The following is a 16,592-nucleotide window of genomic DNA, read 5'->3' on the forward strand; positions in this document are numbered from 1 at the left end:
ACAATGTCTGAATTCAGCAGCTCTAGGTGGGCATGTGCATATGCAATTATGAGACACAACATGCCCCAGCAGTCTCCCCCCCAAAAGAAGCAAATCCATGGTGTTTCAGCAAAACATTGCTCAACCATGAACCCATTGAAAAAATAAGTCAGTAATTCCCCAAATAAAAGCAAAATACTGTAAATGCTGCCGGAAGTCTGAAATAAAAAATAGAAAACACTGGCACACCTCAACACATCCGTCAGCATCTGTGGAGAAAGAAACAAAGGTAATATTTCCAGTCCTATAGGACTCTTCCTTGGAACACACATGCTGCAAAACCTGCTGAGTTCCTCCAACACTTCATGCCAATAAACCTTTTTTGCTGTAATAGCTGCTTGAAATTATGGCAATATTTAGGTTAAAAAAAATTCTCTCTGTGAGCATGTTGCTAGCAACAGCAAAAGTACTATACTTTATATGCCAATTTATCTATTAGGAGTGTAACAGCTGAACATTAGCAACTGCAGAAGCTACTGCCCCATCATTGAAATATTATGAATTGCGCACGTGACATTCTGTCAATACTGACAATGACCTGAATAAACAGCTGTTGCCCAAAAACAAAGGATGACCTGAACAGAGCATGGAATTTCAGTGCTAATTTTACCAAAAATGGATGCAAAATCAATCACTTTATCACATAGGTTTCAGATATACTTCACAAAAAGGTATAAAAACAGACTCACACTTGATTGGAGGAAACAGAATCCAAACTTTACATTGAAATATTTAATGGAATGCTACTTTATAGGAAAGGATTGCTCCGCTTACACTTGTGCTTTCAATTTTAGTTATTATTATTTTGCATGAAAATGATGGATGTGAATATTATATTGAGATCCCTTGAGCTTCAGGCATTTAGATGCCAAAAAATGCTTAGGAAATATATATTCATCTATTTAAAATTCATATAATTCTGCAAAGACAGGAAGAACATTTGAAACATTTGACTACAACAAGTTAATTGTTACATCAAGCTCCAGCACTTTCTAAATGACTTTGGATTGGATTTTCTGTACACATAAATACAATTTTGTTTTTATTTAAACTAACTACTTGCTTTTCTATACTGAAGAACTTTTTTGTTCACCTGGAAACAGGAGCAAAAAACGGGATGATCGTATGACTTGGGGTATTCTATAGACCTTCAAATAATGAGATGGAGAAGCAAATCTGAAAGGCATAAGCACCGTCAAGTAGTATTTATCACCCTTTATTTGTGTAAGAGAATCATTCAGAATTCCACATAGTATCCCAAGAACCACATGTACGTGTATATATCTATATCCTGCAATATTAGAAAGAATATCCACAAATATGCTGGATACATTGGTAATTATTCAAGTATCTATAGATTCTGAAAAAGATCAAGAGGATTGGAAAACTGCTAACGTAACACCTTTATTAAGAAAAGGAAGAAGACAATGAACAGGCTAGCTAGCTTAACTTCAGTTATGAGAAAATTTAAGTTTGTAAAAAAGGATGTATTATAGAATATTTAGAGATACATGCTATGATCAAGCAGAATCAGCACGACTTCAGAAAAGAGATGATGGCATGCCCTGACAAATTTATTAAATCTTTGATGAGGTAACAAGTGGAATATATAATGGGGAGAAATTGGATGTAATATATTTGGATTTTCAGAAGACTTTTGATAAGATATCACATGATAGGCTAGAGCTGAAAAATGTGTTGCTCGAAAAGCGCAGCAGGTCAGGCAGCATCCAAGGAGCAGGAGAATCGACGTTTCGGCCTTAAGCCCTTCTTCAGGAACCCTTCATGAACCTTCTTCATGATAGGCTAGAATAAGGCAACAACCCAGGGTTTTGAAAGTACCTTATTAGCATGAACAGAGGATTGTCTGACTAATAAAGGCAGAGTTGGAATAAGGTGGGGGCATTTTGAGTATTGCAACCTGTAACTAGTGGAGTGGGAAACAAATGGACAAAAACTTGGCATATGGAATAGAATATGAGAAAATGTGAGATTACATACTTTGGCAGGATGATTAGGGGAGCTGAATATTATTTAGAAGAAGAAAGATTGCAGAAAGCCACAAATCTGGGATTCGTCAGCCCTTGTATGTGAGTCACAAAAAGCTAGCATCAAAGTAATGTGGTCAACAGAAAACACAAATAAATGCTGCCCTTTATTTCAAAGCAAATGGAATAGAAAAGAAAAGTGGAGATTTTGCTAAAACTATGCAAGGTGCTAATCAGACCACAGCTGGAATACAGTGAAAGTTTTGGAACCTCATCTAAGGAAATATATTTTTGCAAGGTTTGTAGCTCAGGTTGAGGTTTAAGGTGTAGGTTTGCTCGCTGAGCTGTAGGTTTGATATCCAGACGTTTCATTACCTGGCTAGGTAACATCATCAGTGGCGACCTCCAAGTGAAGCGAAGCTGTTGTCTCCTGCATTCTATTTAGGTTTGTCCTGGATGGGGTTCCTGGGGTTTGTGGTGATGTCACCTCCCGTTCATTTTCTGAGGGGTTGATAGATGGTATCTAGATCTGTGTGTTTGTTTATGGCATTGGGGTTGGAGTGCCAGGCCTCTAGGAATTCTCTGGCATGTCTTTGCTTAGCCTGTCCCAGGATAGATGTGTTGTCTCAGTCAAAATGGGACCCACCATTTCGACTGGGACAACACATCTATCCTGGGACAGGCTAAGCAAAGACATGCCAGAGAATTCCTAGAGGTCTGGCACTCCAACCACAACGCCATAAACAAACACACAGATCTAGATACCATCTATCAACCCCTCAGAAAACGAACAGGAAATGACATCACCACAAACCCCAGGAACCCCATCCAGGACAAACATATAAATAGAAAGCAGGAGACAACAGCTTCGCTTCACTTGGAGGTCGCCACTGATAATGTTACCTAGCCAGGTAATGAAACGTCTGGATATCAAACCTACAGCTCAGTGAGCAAACCTGCACCCTAAGGAAATATATACTTGCATTGCAGACAGCCCAGAGAACGTTCACTCAGTTGATTCTGTTGTGGAGGGAGCATCTTGAGTGGAGAGATTGAGTCTATATTCACTGAGAGTTTAGAAAAATGAGAAGCAACCTTATTGAAACAAAGATTCTTAGGGGACTAGACAAGGTAGAAGTGGAAAGATTGCTACCTTTGTGGAAGAGTCCAGGGACACGGGCATAATCTCAAAATAAGAAGTCACCCATTTAAGAGATGTGGAGGTATATCTTCTTTCAGAGGATAGTGGATCTATAGAATGCTTTACTGCAGAGGGTTATTGAAGCAGGGTCATTAAGTATTCAAGGTTGACAGAGAAACAGATTTTTAAACACTAAGGACTCAATAGTTACAAGGGAAAAACAGAAAAGTGGAGTGAGTTGAGCATGATCAAATCAGTCATGATCTCATTGAATGGTAGAGCAGCCTCATTGGGCTGAATGGCCTACTTCTGCTTCTATATCTTTATGATCTTGTACAAAAAGCTTGCCTCAAATTTGAAATTCCTGCTGGAATTTCCATCAGATCTAGCAGGATTAGATTGATGACCAAGTTGTGCGCAAATAAGTCCTTAACATATACACCAGAAAAGCACCTCCAGAGATCTGGAATTAATATGATTTGTGAATTCCAATACTTCCTTAACAGGATGGATGTAGAAAGATTGCTTCACCTCTGGCAGAGACGAGGACCAGAAGGCATAATCTCAGAATAAGGGGTCATCCATTTAAGTCAGATCAGGAGGAACTTCTTCTCACAAAGGATAGTGAATCTGTAGAGTTCTTTATTATGGAGGGCCCATGATTTACCTCTCTTTCTGAAGCTGCTGATTAGTTTAAATCAGAAACCACCTTCACATTCAAGTCCTCAGCCTTCGTGAAATATACACACCGTGTTTCCACGCCCATGCTTTAGGGCAGACAGATATTCCACTCAAAAAGGCTTGATGGAAATTAGCAGGTGAGACAGGACATGGTCTTTCCAGGTAATCAACAGTCACTGCACTTCTAGTAAAAACTACAGTCAAATGCAGGCAGGACCAGTTCAGTTTGGGAACCTGGGAAACCTGGCGGCATGGACGAGTTCAACAAAAGGGTCTGTTTCCATGCTGTATGACTCTAAGCCAGGAACTGTTAGGGATCTAAATCTTAAATAATCTCTTCGGAACCATTTATAAAAGAAAAACAATGAAATAAATTAAGGTACAACTGAAACTACATCAGGTCAAAAGGCATAGTACTGAAATGCCATAGGATGATGTAGACTTATAGAGTCAATAAAAGAGATTATATATTGACAAAACAACCTGAAGTATGAAATACACTTACAAATCAAAAATTATGAATTTGAGTTTTAGTTTATAAAACCATTAAATAATGGATGCAGCTAATGCTTTACAATTATTTCGACATATGGTAATAATTAAAGCATGTAATGTTCCTTGACATTTGACTGAAAAGAAGAATTTGAGGGGGAGTGGGAGAAAATATCAGCTATGGATTTGATGTATATGGAGTTCACAGCTGGAAAGTACCATTCTTACTGATGAGAAAAAAATGACACTATAATCTTAGATAATTTTTCTCAAAAGTAAAGTTACAGTAAAATGGATGCCATATGTACTCAAAACATCACAAATGTAGTTGCTCACATCACAAATACCCTGAAGACAAACTAAGTTGGTAGACAGCAAAAAACTGTAACAGGACAGCAAGAACTCTTCATAAACGCTCAAATTCACAGTTGTTAGATAAAGACAATAACTTTCCATAAGTTAAGTTGTATTGAATATCTAAATATTACCATGGTCATGAAATTTCTTCGATCATCACAGCATTAGACTGGCTGCATTTTCTTTTTGCAGTTTCAGTATTTTGGGTAAAAAAGTTAAAGTCACCATAGTCTTACCAGACTATAGGGCTGCTCGCTCATTGGAAAGAGATGACAGATGGTGGTTTAACCTGAGGGTTACTGCACCTCAGGTGAGGGGAGAGGTTGAGAAGGAAAATCCTTCATGGTAACTGGAGCCAGTGCAGAAATTGAACCCATATTGTTGATGTCACTCTGCATCACAAGCTTGTCTTCCAGCCAACTGAACTCTTAGTTTCCAGGAGTCAAACTGGAGTACATTTGGTTTAAAAAGTAAACTCCTTTCATGACAAGTTTGTTAAGGATTAAATCTAGAAGCGATGCAAATATAAAACATGCAGTGTATTGATCAGATTCAATTATCGTTTTTTGCCACTTACAATGAGCTACATTCATTTGCATTACAAAGGAATGTTCCATGTGCCTTTCTTTGGATGTGACATTAAACTAAGAATTAATTTCCTTGTTCAAATGTACATTTAAAAAAAACACAGTTCACAGATCAGCAGAATTCTAACCTTGTTCCATTCTCAATATTCCATTTTCAATCAACATGACCAAAGTAGATTAAGAGATCACTCATACCTTTTGCAGATGTTTACACAATTGCTTATATTTTCCTATAAAGTGACTGTATGCTGATGTAAACTAATGTTTGGAAAGCACTTTCAAATATTTAAAAGGTTAGAATTGTGACAATGTTCTTACTTTCATTAAAGTGAAAAAACACACTAGATTTTGACTACCAGGTTGTTACTAAACATAGTAATCTTCCCAATTGTACTATGGGGGTCACATGGTGAAATAATTCATTACGTTCAAAAGTCAGAAGTAGGTTTGGATGCTTTGTGTACTCTGATTTTACACCTCTCCAAAATATCCCACACCTACCCACTCAAGAGGCAAATGCAATGATGGCATTTATTTGGAGAGGATTTGAATATAAAAGCAGGAATGTATTTCCATCAGGCTCTGGTCAGACCACGTTTCGAGTATTGCTTGTAGTTTTGGGCCCCATATCTCAGAAAAGATGTACTGGCCCTGGAGTGTGTTCACAGGAGGTTCACAAGAATGGTCCCAGAAATGAAAAGCTTAACATATGAGGAACGTTTGAAGACTCTGGGTTTATACTCGATGGAATTTAGAAGGATGAGGGGGGAACCTAATTGAAACATACAGAATACTGAATGGCCTGGACAGAGTAGATGTTGGGAAGATGTTTCGTTGGTATGAGAGATTAGGACCCAAAGGCATAGCCCTAGAGTAAAAGGGAAAGCCTTTTAGAGTGAAGATAAAAATAAACTTCTTCAGCCAGAGAATTCATTGCCACAGAAGGCTGTGGAGGCCAGGTCATTGAGTATATTTAAGACTGAGATAGCTAGGATCTTGAGTATCCAAGGATCAAGGGTTACGGGGAGAAAGCAGGAGAATGGGAATGAGAAACTGATCAGCCGTGATTGAATGGTGGAGCAGACTTGATGGGCTGAATGGCCTAATTTCTGTTCCTCTCTCTAATAGTCTTAGGAAGGATACATATTATTTGCTGGAAAGAATATCTTTGTGAACTGTTCAGGGCAATTTGAGAAAACATCCAACAAATACACATAAAGGGGGGGCCTAGTATTGCATCACAACTCAAGTGCCAATCAACAGATTAGTAACTTCTGGTGCAATTACCCTCTCCTTGGAGGTGGTGAAGAAGGGGGCATTAAGGGCAATTACATTGGAGAGATGGTCCCAGAGAGAGATTCTGACCCCTCCTTGCCAATTTAGCAATTAAGTGCTGGGCGAGAAGGTGTATGGTAATCTTTTTGACCTGTCACCATTTAAGATCCTTCAGTGGACAATTAACTGCCACCCAAGGGTCTCACTCACTACTGGTCCTTCTCAACAGGCAAAAATGGTTGGGAAACCAGAGTACCTGCTGCCAGGTTTGTTGGGGAACTCCACTTCGCTCAAAACAAGCTCAGATAGGGAACAACAGCTGAAGTTCATCCCGTTGTCATTGCCCTCCAATTTCCCTGATACACCTCTCCCAACAATCACCTCCCCATGAGAATGGAAAGAAAAGCACTTAGCTTCTTACTGTTTCAACCCCTAAACTCTGGGACCCCAGTGATGATCTCTACGATTTTGAAGCTGTTGGCCTCTGATTGACCAGCAGCTTCTGGTGAGGTAGGACATCGGTATCAAGGTTAGTGATCAAGGTATCAAGCTTGCCAGTTAGCTAATGGCTATTTGGAGTTTGATCTGAATTAGAAGATTGGATCTGAGATAAGGTGGGGTGAGGTGGGGGGGTGGGCAGGAGAGGAAATGAGGAAACTGATGAAATCCACATTGACCTCATGGTGTTGGAGGGTCCCAAGGCGGAAAATGAGGCTTTCTTCAGACGTTAGGTGGTTAGGGAGTGACGATAGAGGAGGCCCAGGACCTGCATGTGTTTGGCAGAGTGGGAGGGGGAGTTGAAATGTTTGGCCATGGGGCAGTGGGGTTGGTTGGTACAGGTGTCCTGGAGATGACCTCTGAAATGCTCTGTGAGTAGGTGTCCTGTCTCCCCAGGGTACAGGAGACCACATTGGGAACAACGGATACAGTAAATGACGTGTGGAAGAGTAGGTGAATCTTTGGGGCTCCTTTGGGATCTTGGACAGAGGCAAGGGGGAAGGTGCAAATTTTGCAATTCCTGCAGTGGCAGGGGAAGGTGCTGGGATGATCTCTAGGATTTTGAGGCTGCTGGCCTCTGATTGACAGCAGCTTCTGGTGAGGTAGGACATTGGTACCTACATTAGTGATTCACTGAGATGGCCCAGGTGGGGGGCATGGACCTGATAAGGGAGTCGCTGAGGGAATGGTCTTTATGGAAAGTGGATAGGGGTGGGGAGGAAAATGTATCTCTGATGGTGGGGTCCGTTTATAGGTGGCAGAAATGGCAGAGGATGATGAGATGTATGTTGAGAATAATGGGGTAGAAGATAAGGACTATGGGGGTTCTGTCCTTGTTGTGGTTGGAGGGGTGAGGTTCAAGGGCAGAGGTGCGAGAAGTGGATGAGATGCGGTGGAGGGCATCAACCACCACGTGGTAGGGGAAATTGCAGTCTTTAAAAGGAGGAGGCCATCTGGTGTGTTCTGTGGTGGAACTGGTCCTCCTGGGAGCAGATGCAGTGGAGGCACAGGAATTAGGAATAAGGGATAATATTGTTACAGGAGGCAGGTGGGAGGAGGTGTAGTCGGTGGGTTTATAGAAGATGGCAGTGTTGAGTCAGTCAGTGTTGATTCGAGATGGAGAGGTCCAGGAATGGGAGGGAGGGGTCTGAGATGGTCCAGGTGAATCTAAGGTCAGGGTGGAATGTGCTGGTGAAGGTGATGAACTGTCCAACCTCAACATGGGAGCATGAGGTGGCACCAACGCAGTCATCAATGTAGTGGAGGAAAAAGGTGGAGAATGGTTCCGGTGTAACTGTGGAAGATGGACTGTTCTACGTAGCCGACAAAGAGACAAGCATAGCTGGGGCCCATGCAGGTGCCCACAGCTACCCCTCTCATCTGGAGGAAATGGGAGGACTCAAAAGGAGAAATTATGGAGGTTGAGGACCAGGTCAGCTGAACAAATGAGAGTCAGTGGAAGGGTACTGGTGGGGATGTCAGGAAAGGAAGAAACAGGGGGCTTGGATGTCTTCGTCACGGCGGATGGAGGTGTACAGGGACTGGATGTCCATGATGAAGATGAGGCGCTGGGGCCCAGGTAAACGATACTCTTGGACGAGGTGGCATGGTTGGTGTCCCAAGCGCCATGTGGGGAGTTCCTGGACTGGGCAGACAGGACAGTATTGAGGTATGTGGAGGTGAGTTTGGTGGGGTAGGAACAGGCAGAGACGATGGGTAGGCTGGGGTAATCGAGCTTGTGGATCTGGAGTAGGAAGTAGAACTGGGCGGTGCGGGGTTCCTGAACTATGAAGTTGGAAGGTGTGTGTAGGAGATTCCCTGAGGTGATGTACTGTCTGGGAGATGATGATTTGCTACTGGGAAATGAGGTTATGGTCGAGGGGGCAGTAAGAGGAGGTGTCTTCGAGTTGGCACCTAGCTTCAGTGTGTAGAAGTCAGTGCTAAATCTCTGCCTATCTGGTCAAACCTAGTTCTTGATGTCCTATTCCCAAATGCTCTGGTTCTGGGTACGCAGTTGCATTTTCTTCATCAGAAAACAAAAGTTATACTAGTATTGATTTCAGAGTAGACAGGTTTGCAGACAAACGTGATGCTCAGTTTCCACATGTGTAAGACATCTAGTTGATAAAAAAAGTCTGAAATGCTTTATCTCAATCATCATTAGCTGAAAAAAGCTGATTTAGTGAATCATATTATACACTTATGGTGTAAAATACAAAGAAAAATCAGTGAAGTGAAATAACTGAAAACAAAAGTTCATCTCCTCAGTACCAGAGTTCTCTCCAAACACTATTTAAACACCCTTTTAAAGTAACCCATAATGATCTCAGTTGGTTGTTTAAGTATCACAAATGAAGTTGATTTTGGAGAAAATTTCTTAATACAGTTTCACAGATTTCCATTTATGCTGCTTTGAAGTAGTCATCTGGGTTTATCACATTTGACTCTAATTATTCTGATCTTTCTCAATACAGTATACAGGTATTTGGGGTTAGTATGATCTGATCTGTATAATTTCTACACTTGCTTATCAAAGTCATTTTTACCTTATTTTGTGGTGACCAAATCTAAACACAGCATTCTCAGCTCCTTACTTCTAATGCATAAGATTGTTGCTTGGAGAGAAAACAATTCACATTAACACACGCACACCTGATGAGATACATCCCTTCCCAATAACCCAGTCTGATAATCAACTTGGCCGTGGTTTATCATTTTTAATAACTTGAACTTTTGAGTTTATAAAAAGGGGTAAAGGAAATTAGGCAAATTTTTGGTAAGCCCTTCATTCCTGAACGCGGATTCTCCTGCTCCTCAGATGCTGCCTGACCTGCTCTGCTTTTCCAGCACCACTCTCTTGACTCTAATTCTCAGGTTAAATCCTGAGCACCACAACTTGAAAAAGTTAATTTTTTTGGAAATGGTGCAGAGAAAATTCACTGGAAGGATTAGAGACGTTGGGGGATTAAATAAATGAGGAGAGTTGGGAAACAAAGGACACAGATTAAAGAAGGTTAAGTGACAAAAGCTTAAAAATGGAAGCAAAAATAAATTGTATTTATGCAAAATTTTAAATATACACACAAAGATGATGTTCCAAGATTGAAAATGAAATGCCAATGAACTGTGCTTACAGGTACCTTGCTGAAGTTCAGGTGAATAAACATTTGGGCATCAACACAACCACACTCTTAGATTTATCTATTATTAATAGGATGTGGTTTTCTAAAGTGCAGGATGATGGGTAAAATGCTGATGCTACAAATTCAAGTTACATTTTCCAGTAAAAATAATTTCCTCAGTTGAGAACTTTGATCGCTGTCTGCAAAATGTCCTTCCACTGACACTTAACCACTTTCCAGCTTTGTTACCATAAATTAAGTCCAAGACCTTATTCTCCAGTTAGTAGAATGTACAGCAATAAAAATGAAACTGCAGAAGTCCATTGAAGAGTTATAGTTCAAATATCACAGATATGGCTATAGCAGCCAGTCCTAGAGCCTGAGTTAAATACTGTGTGTGGATCTCACCTTAAATGATAAGCAGTACAATCAACTTAATTAAATAATTAATTATTTAGACGATAAGTCTATTTGGTCTAAATAATTATTACCATTTGCACGGCCTGAAAATGATGTTCTACTTGAAATTCATATTTCTCCATGTAATGAGATCAAAAAACTAACAATAACATTAATTGAAAAGTTACATCATTGCTCATTTGAAAATTATGTAAAGCAGATTTGCTCAAGCACACATTAAAAATAGAAAACTGATCTCATCATTCTGCAGTATGTTTGAACTCAGAAATACTTTTATGGAACATGCAGAATTGTCCAATGATATTCTGGGCATAGTGCCCATTATTGCAGTCTCTGTCCTTCTCAAAAACTCCAAAACTGTTTACAGCTAGTGCAATAAAGGCATTCAAAGTTCAGGGAAACTTATCCCAGCACTGAAACTTTCTAATGTAGCAATTAAATCAAAGTTTCATTGAAATGGATTTTTCTCACTTCATGTTCATTGTTACTTACTTGTAAAGCTGCAAACATCATCATTTCCTCCTCTGTGCATTCAATTTCTTCCAGAAGAATGCACCATTTAGCTTGTTCAAAAAGTTGGTTGATTCTCACTGCATCATACTGAAATATCAATGTTTAGAATTACCACAACTTTGTAGAAACATTGTGTGATTGTACAAAAATTCAGAAACTATAATAAAGACTGTCACTGCAGATACTGTTCTTTTTTAAAATAGATAAATGCTCAATCAGTAGTTTAACAGCACTTCAAATAGAAATCACTGAAGTTATCCCATTGTAATATGCAGTGCCACCATGAAGCTATATGCAGTATCGCCATAGAAGTATTGATTGTAATTACAGCAAATATTGACCTACAATTTCAAAGATTTATACTCTAAATAAACAGACTATGCAAAACCAGAAATGAGTTATCACATCTTAGTTATAATAGTTAAGTGCTGGATAATGGAGTTAATAAACTATAAGGTGCATATTGATACATAATTCAATATGGAGTTGTAATCAAACTTGCAATGTTGCTACATACGTTTCAGAGTTTTAAACATAAACATTGCAACACAATTTGGCACAAGCTAGTCATAATTGGCTTTTCAATGATACTGAATAATAAATGTTGCTATATTGTTGCAAAATTTGGAAAACACTTCATGAAGAAAAAAAATTTCAAAATGGTATGTCTCTCTGTAAATTCGTACCTTTGGGTTTAAATCAAAAAAACTGTAATATTTGAATCGGAGCATTAAAACATCATTGTCTTTAACATCTTGCTCCATCAGGGACCTTGATGAATCTAACCATCTAAAAGAAAATATGGAGAAGTTAAAAATAAGAATGTACAAGATTGAACTTTATACTTAAAATTGCATTTGAAAGAAAGATACAAAAAATATCTCAACTTACCCTTTATTCATTTTTGCCTTATCAAGGAGAGACTGCGGTTTGAAAAGCTGTGCCAAAATATCTGGAGAGGTGATTGGCTGGCTCACCGCAAGAACACTAGGATTGCCTTCAGACAGAGGACTGTCACCGAACCAAGCTGATGTCGGGGAAAGTGGACTACCATCTCTTGAATCATATGTTGGTGTCATTGTCTTGCTATATAATCCGGGGCTTGAGTAAATACTTCCTGAAAGGAGAAAGATTGAAAAAAATATATAATTTTATGGTTAATTGCCAGTTTGGGTATTGGTAAGGTGCACATCTGCAGGATCAATAACATTAATCTTTATGTAACTGTTTTACTTTGTGTTTTTCATAACACAAAGTACCTATAGTTATGTATTGTACAGCAATACATTTAATCATGAAGTTTGATAAATTGAGAGCTTACCTTTTGATGGACCAATATAAAGAACATCAGAGCCTACAGAAGAGGAAAACAGAGGAAATGAGAAGGGTAAGAAGAGCACAGAACAAGCAAGGCATAGCACAGTGAACAGGCAGAGCAAAGTGAGTAAGCAAGCAGAGCAAAACAACATGCATCAAGAGCTTGGCCAGTGATAAGGACAATTACACAAATTAACTTAACGGTACCATGGATTCATCATGTCTCCTATACAGAGCTTGATTCATTGTCAACAACCGTAAAATAATTAGTGAACCTCCAGATGTCAAAGATAACAACAGCACTGTCTGGAGGAAGTGCACACTGAAATCTTGTAACAGTGAAACAAAACAAAATCCCAAAGTTAACAAATGGACATGGCTTATTTGGCATACATGATGGTTTTGGCACATGCCATACATTTTTCAGATAAATTGATGCGTCCACTATTTGATGAAAGCCCAAATGAGTGAGGATTTGGAGATGCTGGTTTTCGTTAACAATGGTGATAGCTAGACAATGTGTGAGCAATGTGACTGAAATAAAATCTCCAAGACAGCAAAAGAACTGCCCTTGCTTTTTGATATTATTGCAGGGACTTATTTTTTTAGATTAGATTAGATTACTTACAGTGTGGATTAGATTAGATTACTTACTTATTATAATACTGGACTGAATACGAACATTTAAATGACTAATAGAAATATATTTCACCCAACTGAAGACGGCAAAAGACATGGCGAATTGGTTTCAATTAAATAAATTTAAAGTTTCATCTCTCTCCCTCAAAATACATATAATTTAGCAGCAGAAGTTTGACAGAAGGAGCAGAATGTCATTTGAGGATTTCTCCCAGGAAAATTAAAGAGGAGACTATTTGGGCTTGATTCCAATTTTATTGGGAAATCTTTTCTTCTTCTATTATAAATGCACTCTATCTTGTTGATCTTCCAATCAGATGGTGGTCTCACCAAATTACCAATGAGTTACAAACCCCACTTTAATTTCAGCCATTTTTAAGAGTGATAATGTCTTCTATTATAAATGCAAGTTTATTTTCAAAAAATAACTTGTTCCATTTCATTTGCTGGGAATTTTAAAAAATGCTCCAAGATTATCAAAGATTCTATAAAAATATGTAACTAATATAATGCTATAAGCAAATTACTACTAGTGCATTGATCTTGTACATCTGAGGGGCAGTAATCTTCACTGGTATACCTTATTTGATCAGTAAGGTCTATGTTGTGTATGACCATCACATTCCCAGAGGGGAAATTCCTTTGAGATTCCATTGTTCCTATTAATGAGTTTCCTACTCGTTAATCTAAATTTTTGATATTAAGATCTGTCATTATAGTGGTGCAGGGGAAGCAATGGTACCAGAATTGATAAATGACTACAGGCATGACATATGAACTCTTTTCATAAATACTGCCAGAATAATCTAGTGTTTCCGGCATTCTATTTTTATTTAGCGATTGCCATTATCTATAGCACTTTGCTTTAGTGTTGTTCTGATGCACATGCTACAGAGTGCCCTCACCAGGTTAACTCTGAAGAATTTCAGTACTGTTTTTTTCCCTATGACTACCTCTATTGCAAATTGTACGTTGACCATTTGAGATTCTTAGTCCTTTAGGATCACCTTTGCTTTCACATGAATCATCTGGAGTGACTGCAGTGTCAATGAGAATTTAATGGGGATAGATTCCTGACCCAATTTCTTGTGGTCATTGCAGGGGGCTGGAGAGAAAGTATCTCAGAAATCTGGTGAGACTACTTTGGTTAGCAATGTGAGAAGACAAATAGTATGTTTATTACAACACCAACACCACCAATGTCTGAATAACAGTTATCAAGTCAATGTTTGGGCATATCTTGTACTTTTGCAGAGGTTACAGGAATCAGTTTAATAACTCTACCAGTGTTTGCCTTTCATACGACAGTAATCATGTGTCAGATTTTTTACTGCAGTTCTTTTGCCCACAAGTTAAGTAGTAACACCTTTGATTGACTCATCTTTGACCAATGCCATTGGTTGCACTGCATGCAAAACTTTTAATCTAGTGCACTCTTCATCAACTCTTGCACGCTAATTAATTTGAACATTGCACTCGGAGTGCATTTTATCATTATAGAGGAGAACCAGTGTCAGCTTAAAATTTGCTTTCTTCAAACAAGAGGTTCATTCCATTATCTTTACTTACACAAAGCAGAACATCGCAGATTTGCTTAAGCAGATACAGAGCTTTGATTACCAGTGCCAGAACACTAGTTAAAAACTTCAATTATTGGAAAGAACCAATGTCATTTTCTGCTTTTTACTGGTTATAAAAGTAGAAAGTCAGCCTTTATTCAGATAAATAGTCTAGAGTGGTAGTATCAGTAAATGAATGGTTAAAGCATCTTTGTGTTATTCCTCAGTTCTAGTAGGAGATACCAACTCCATCAAAAACAATATCACATGCAGATTATGTGTACAAATTCTAATATCATAACCAGGCAAGGTTAAAATGAAAGTCTCACAACAACTGCCCTGTACAAAGCCCAAGTTATGTTACAGTATCCCCTAAATTGGTCTAATTTCCCTCAGCAAAAACTGATAATCAGGCGGTCATTGCAGAAACTCCATTATTCTTTGGAGGTAGTCTTCTGTAAACCTTGAACTCTGAGCAATCGATGCACTCTTTCAATTCTGGCCTTGGGTGCATCCCAACTTTAATTACCTCACCACTGACAACTATGTTCCTTTGACGAAGCTGTTGATCATTGCATCATAGAAATTTAACAGCTGTATTGCTAACAACTTGTGTGCATCAATGATGTCAAAATTCATGGATGTGGAGCCCATACATGGAAAGTCCTGTTTAAGCTTCTATTGCATGGTTCACCAACATGGTTGCTGACTCCCTTCTGTGAAGAATATGTAGATATCAACCCTAATTTTTTTTTAGATTACATTACAGTGTGGAAAGAGGCCCTTCAGCCCAACAAGTCCACATCGCCCCGCCGAAGCGCAACCCACCCATACCCCTACATTCACCCCTTACCTAACACTACGGGCAAGTTAGCATGGCCAATTTACCTGACCTGCACACCTTTGGACTGTGGGAGGAAACCGGAGCACCCGGAGGAAACCCACGCAGACACGGGGAGAACATGCAAACTCCACACAGTCAGTCGCCTGAGGCAGGAATTGAACCCGGGTCTCTGGTGCTGTGAGGCAGCAGTGCTAACCACTGTGCCACTGTGCTGCCCACGACATTAATCTGCCCTAATATGTCCCTCTATTATCTGATGTCAGGCTTTGTCACTGTTTCTGAGAAGCGCTTGGGCTGTTTTGCTTTGAAGCTTATAAAAATGCAAATTATACCGCATTGATGTTTACCAATTTCAAATGAAATAGTGTGACTGTGGAGCTCAAGCATGCAATTTAAATAGTGTTACACCAAAATATGCAATTTATGTGGGCCTTTCAGAAGGGCTCTCCAGGACACAATGGAGTTTAAATCTTGTTACTTATATTTCATTTAGACAAGGACATTTTGCCTTTATTGGCTTTAACATAAACCAGGATTTAAAGTTAAAATGATTACTTTTCTTTAAATCTTTCAAAGACATATCTACCATAGTGAAAATGCCAGAATTTGTCAAGAATCATAGAAGTCCCAATCATGAACCCGGCATCTCAAATTTTCACAGTCAGGAAATGTGGTCGAGCAATGATTCATATAGTGGCAACTCCTGGTAACCAGTTGCTTCCATGGAAGCAGGGTTTTGAAATCCCTGGAGTGTGGAACCAAGAGCGCAAAAATTAGACCAGGAGACAGCAAGTCTGTTCTGTGCATTTCTTTTAGATAGTCAGCCAGATATTCCTCTAGGCAGCTGGGGAACACCAACAAATACGGCTGCAAGACACCTGCAGGGATCTTTTAGTTGGGTGTCCCGTATCCCTGGTGGGAAAGGAGGCTGTGCGCTGGGTGCCCGTCAGGACAGTTAACTGTGAAATTTGTATATACATGAACATAAATTCATTGAAACTGACAAACATATCAACAGGCGTAAGCAAGTAGTGTCTAGAAGTCTCAAATGTAGAGGTAGTCATTGATCAGAAAGTGAATTGGACCATCTTATAAATACTCTAGTTACAGAGGCTATAGC

The 16,592-nt window shown here is 39.2% G+C and overlaps 1 protein-coding gene across 5 annotated transcripts in view; it reads right to left on the reverse strand.

The window, feature by feature from the left end:
• Window positions 1–16,592, reverse strand: part of fermt2 (FERM domain containing kindlin 2) — a 143,931-nt gene that overhangs the window by 40,425 nt on the left and 86,914 nt on the right. For 3 of the 5 annotated variants that reach the window (XM_072568734.1, XM_072568732.1, XM_072568733.1), the window contains exons 5-8: window positions 12,435–12,467; window positions 12,005–12,230; window positions 11,800–11,902; window positions 11,093–11,200 (exon numbers count right to left, since the gene is read on the reverse strand). In XM_072568734.1, coding sequence (XP_072424835.1) covers window positions 11,093–11,200; window positions 11,800–11,902; window positions 12,005–12,230; window positions 12,435–12,467 — 470 coding nt within the window. The remainder of the gene's footprint in view (window positions 1–11,092; window positions 11,201–11,799; window positions 11,903–12,004; window positions 12,231–12,434; window positions 12,468–16,592) is intronic. The other 2 variants (XM_072568736.1, XM_072568735.1) reach the window with 1 other exon arrangement.

Source organism: Chiloscyllium punctatum, chromosome 4 (assembly GCF_047496795.1).
Source record: "Chiloscyllium punctatum isolate Juve2018m chromosome 4, sChiPun1.3, whole genome shotgun sequence".
Taxonomy (NCBI): Eukaryota; Metazoa; Chordata; class Chondrichthyes; order Orectolobiformes; family Hemiscylliidae; genus Chiloscyllium; species Chiloscyllium punctatum.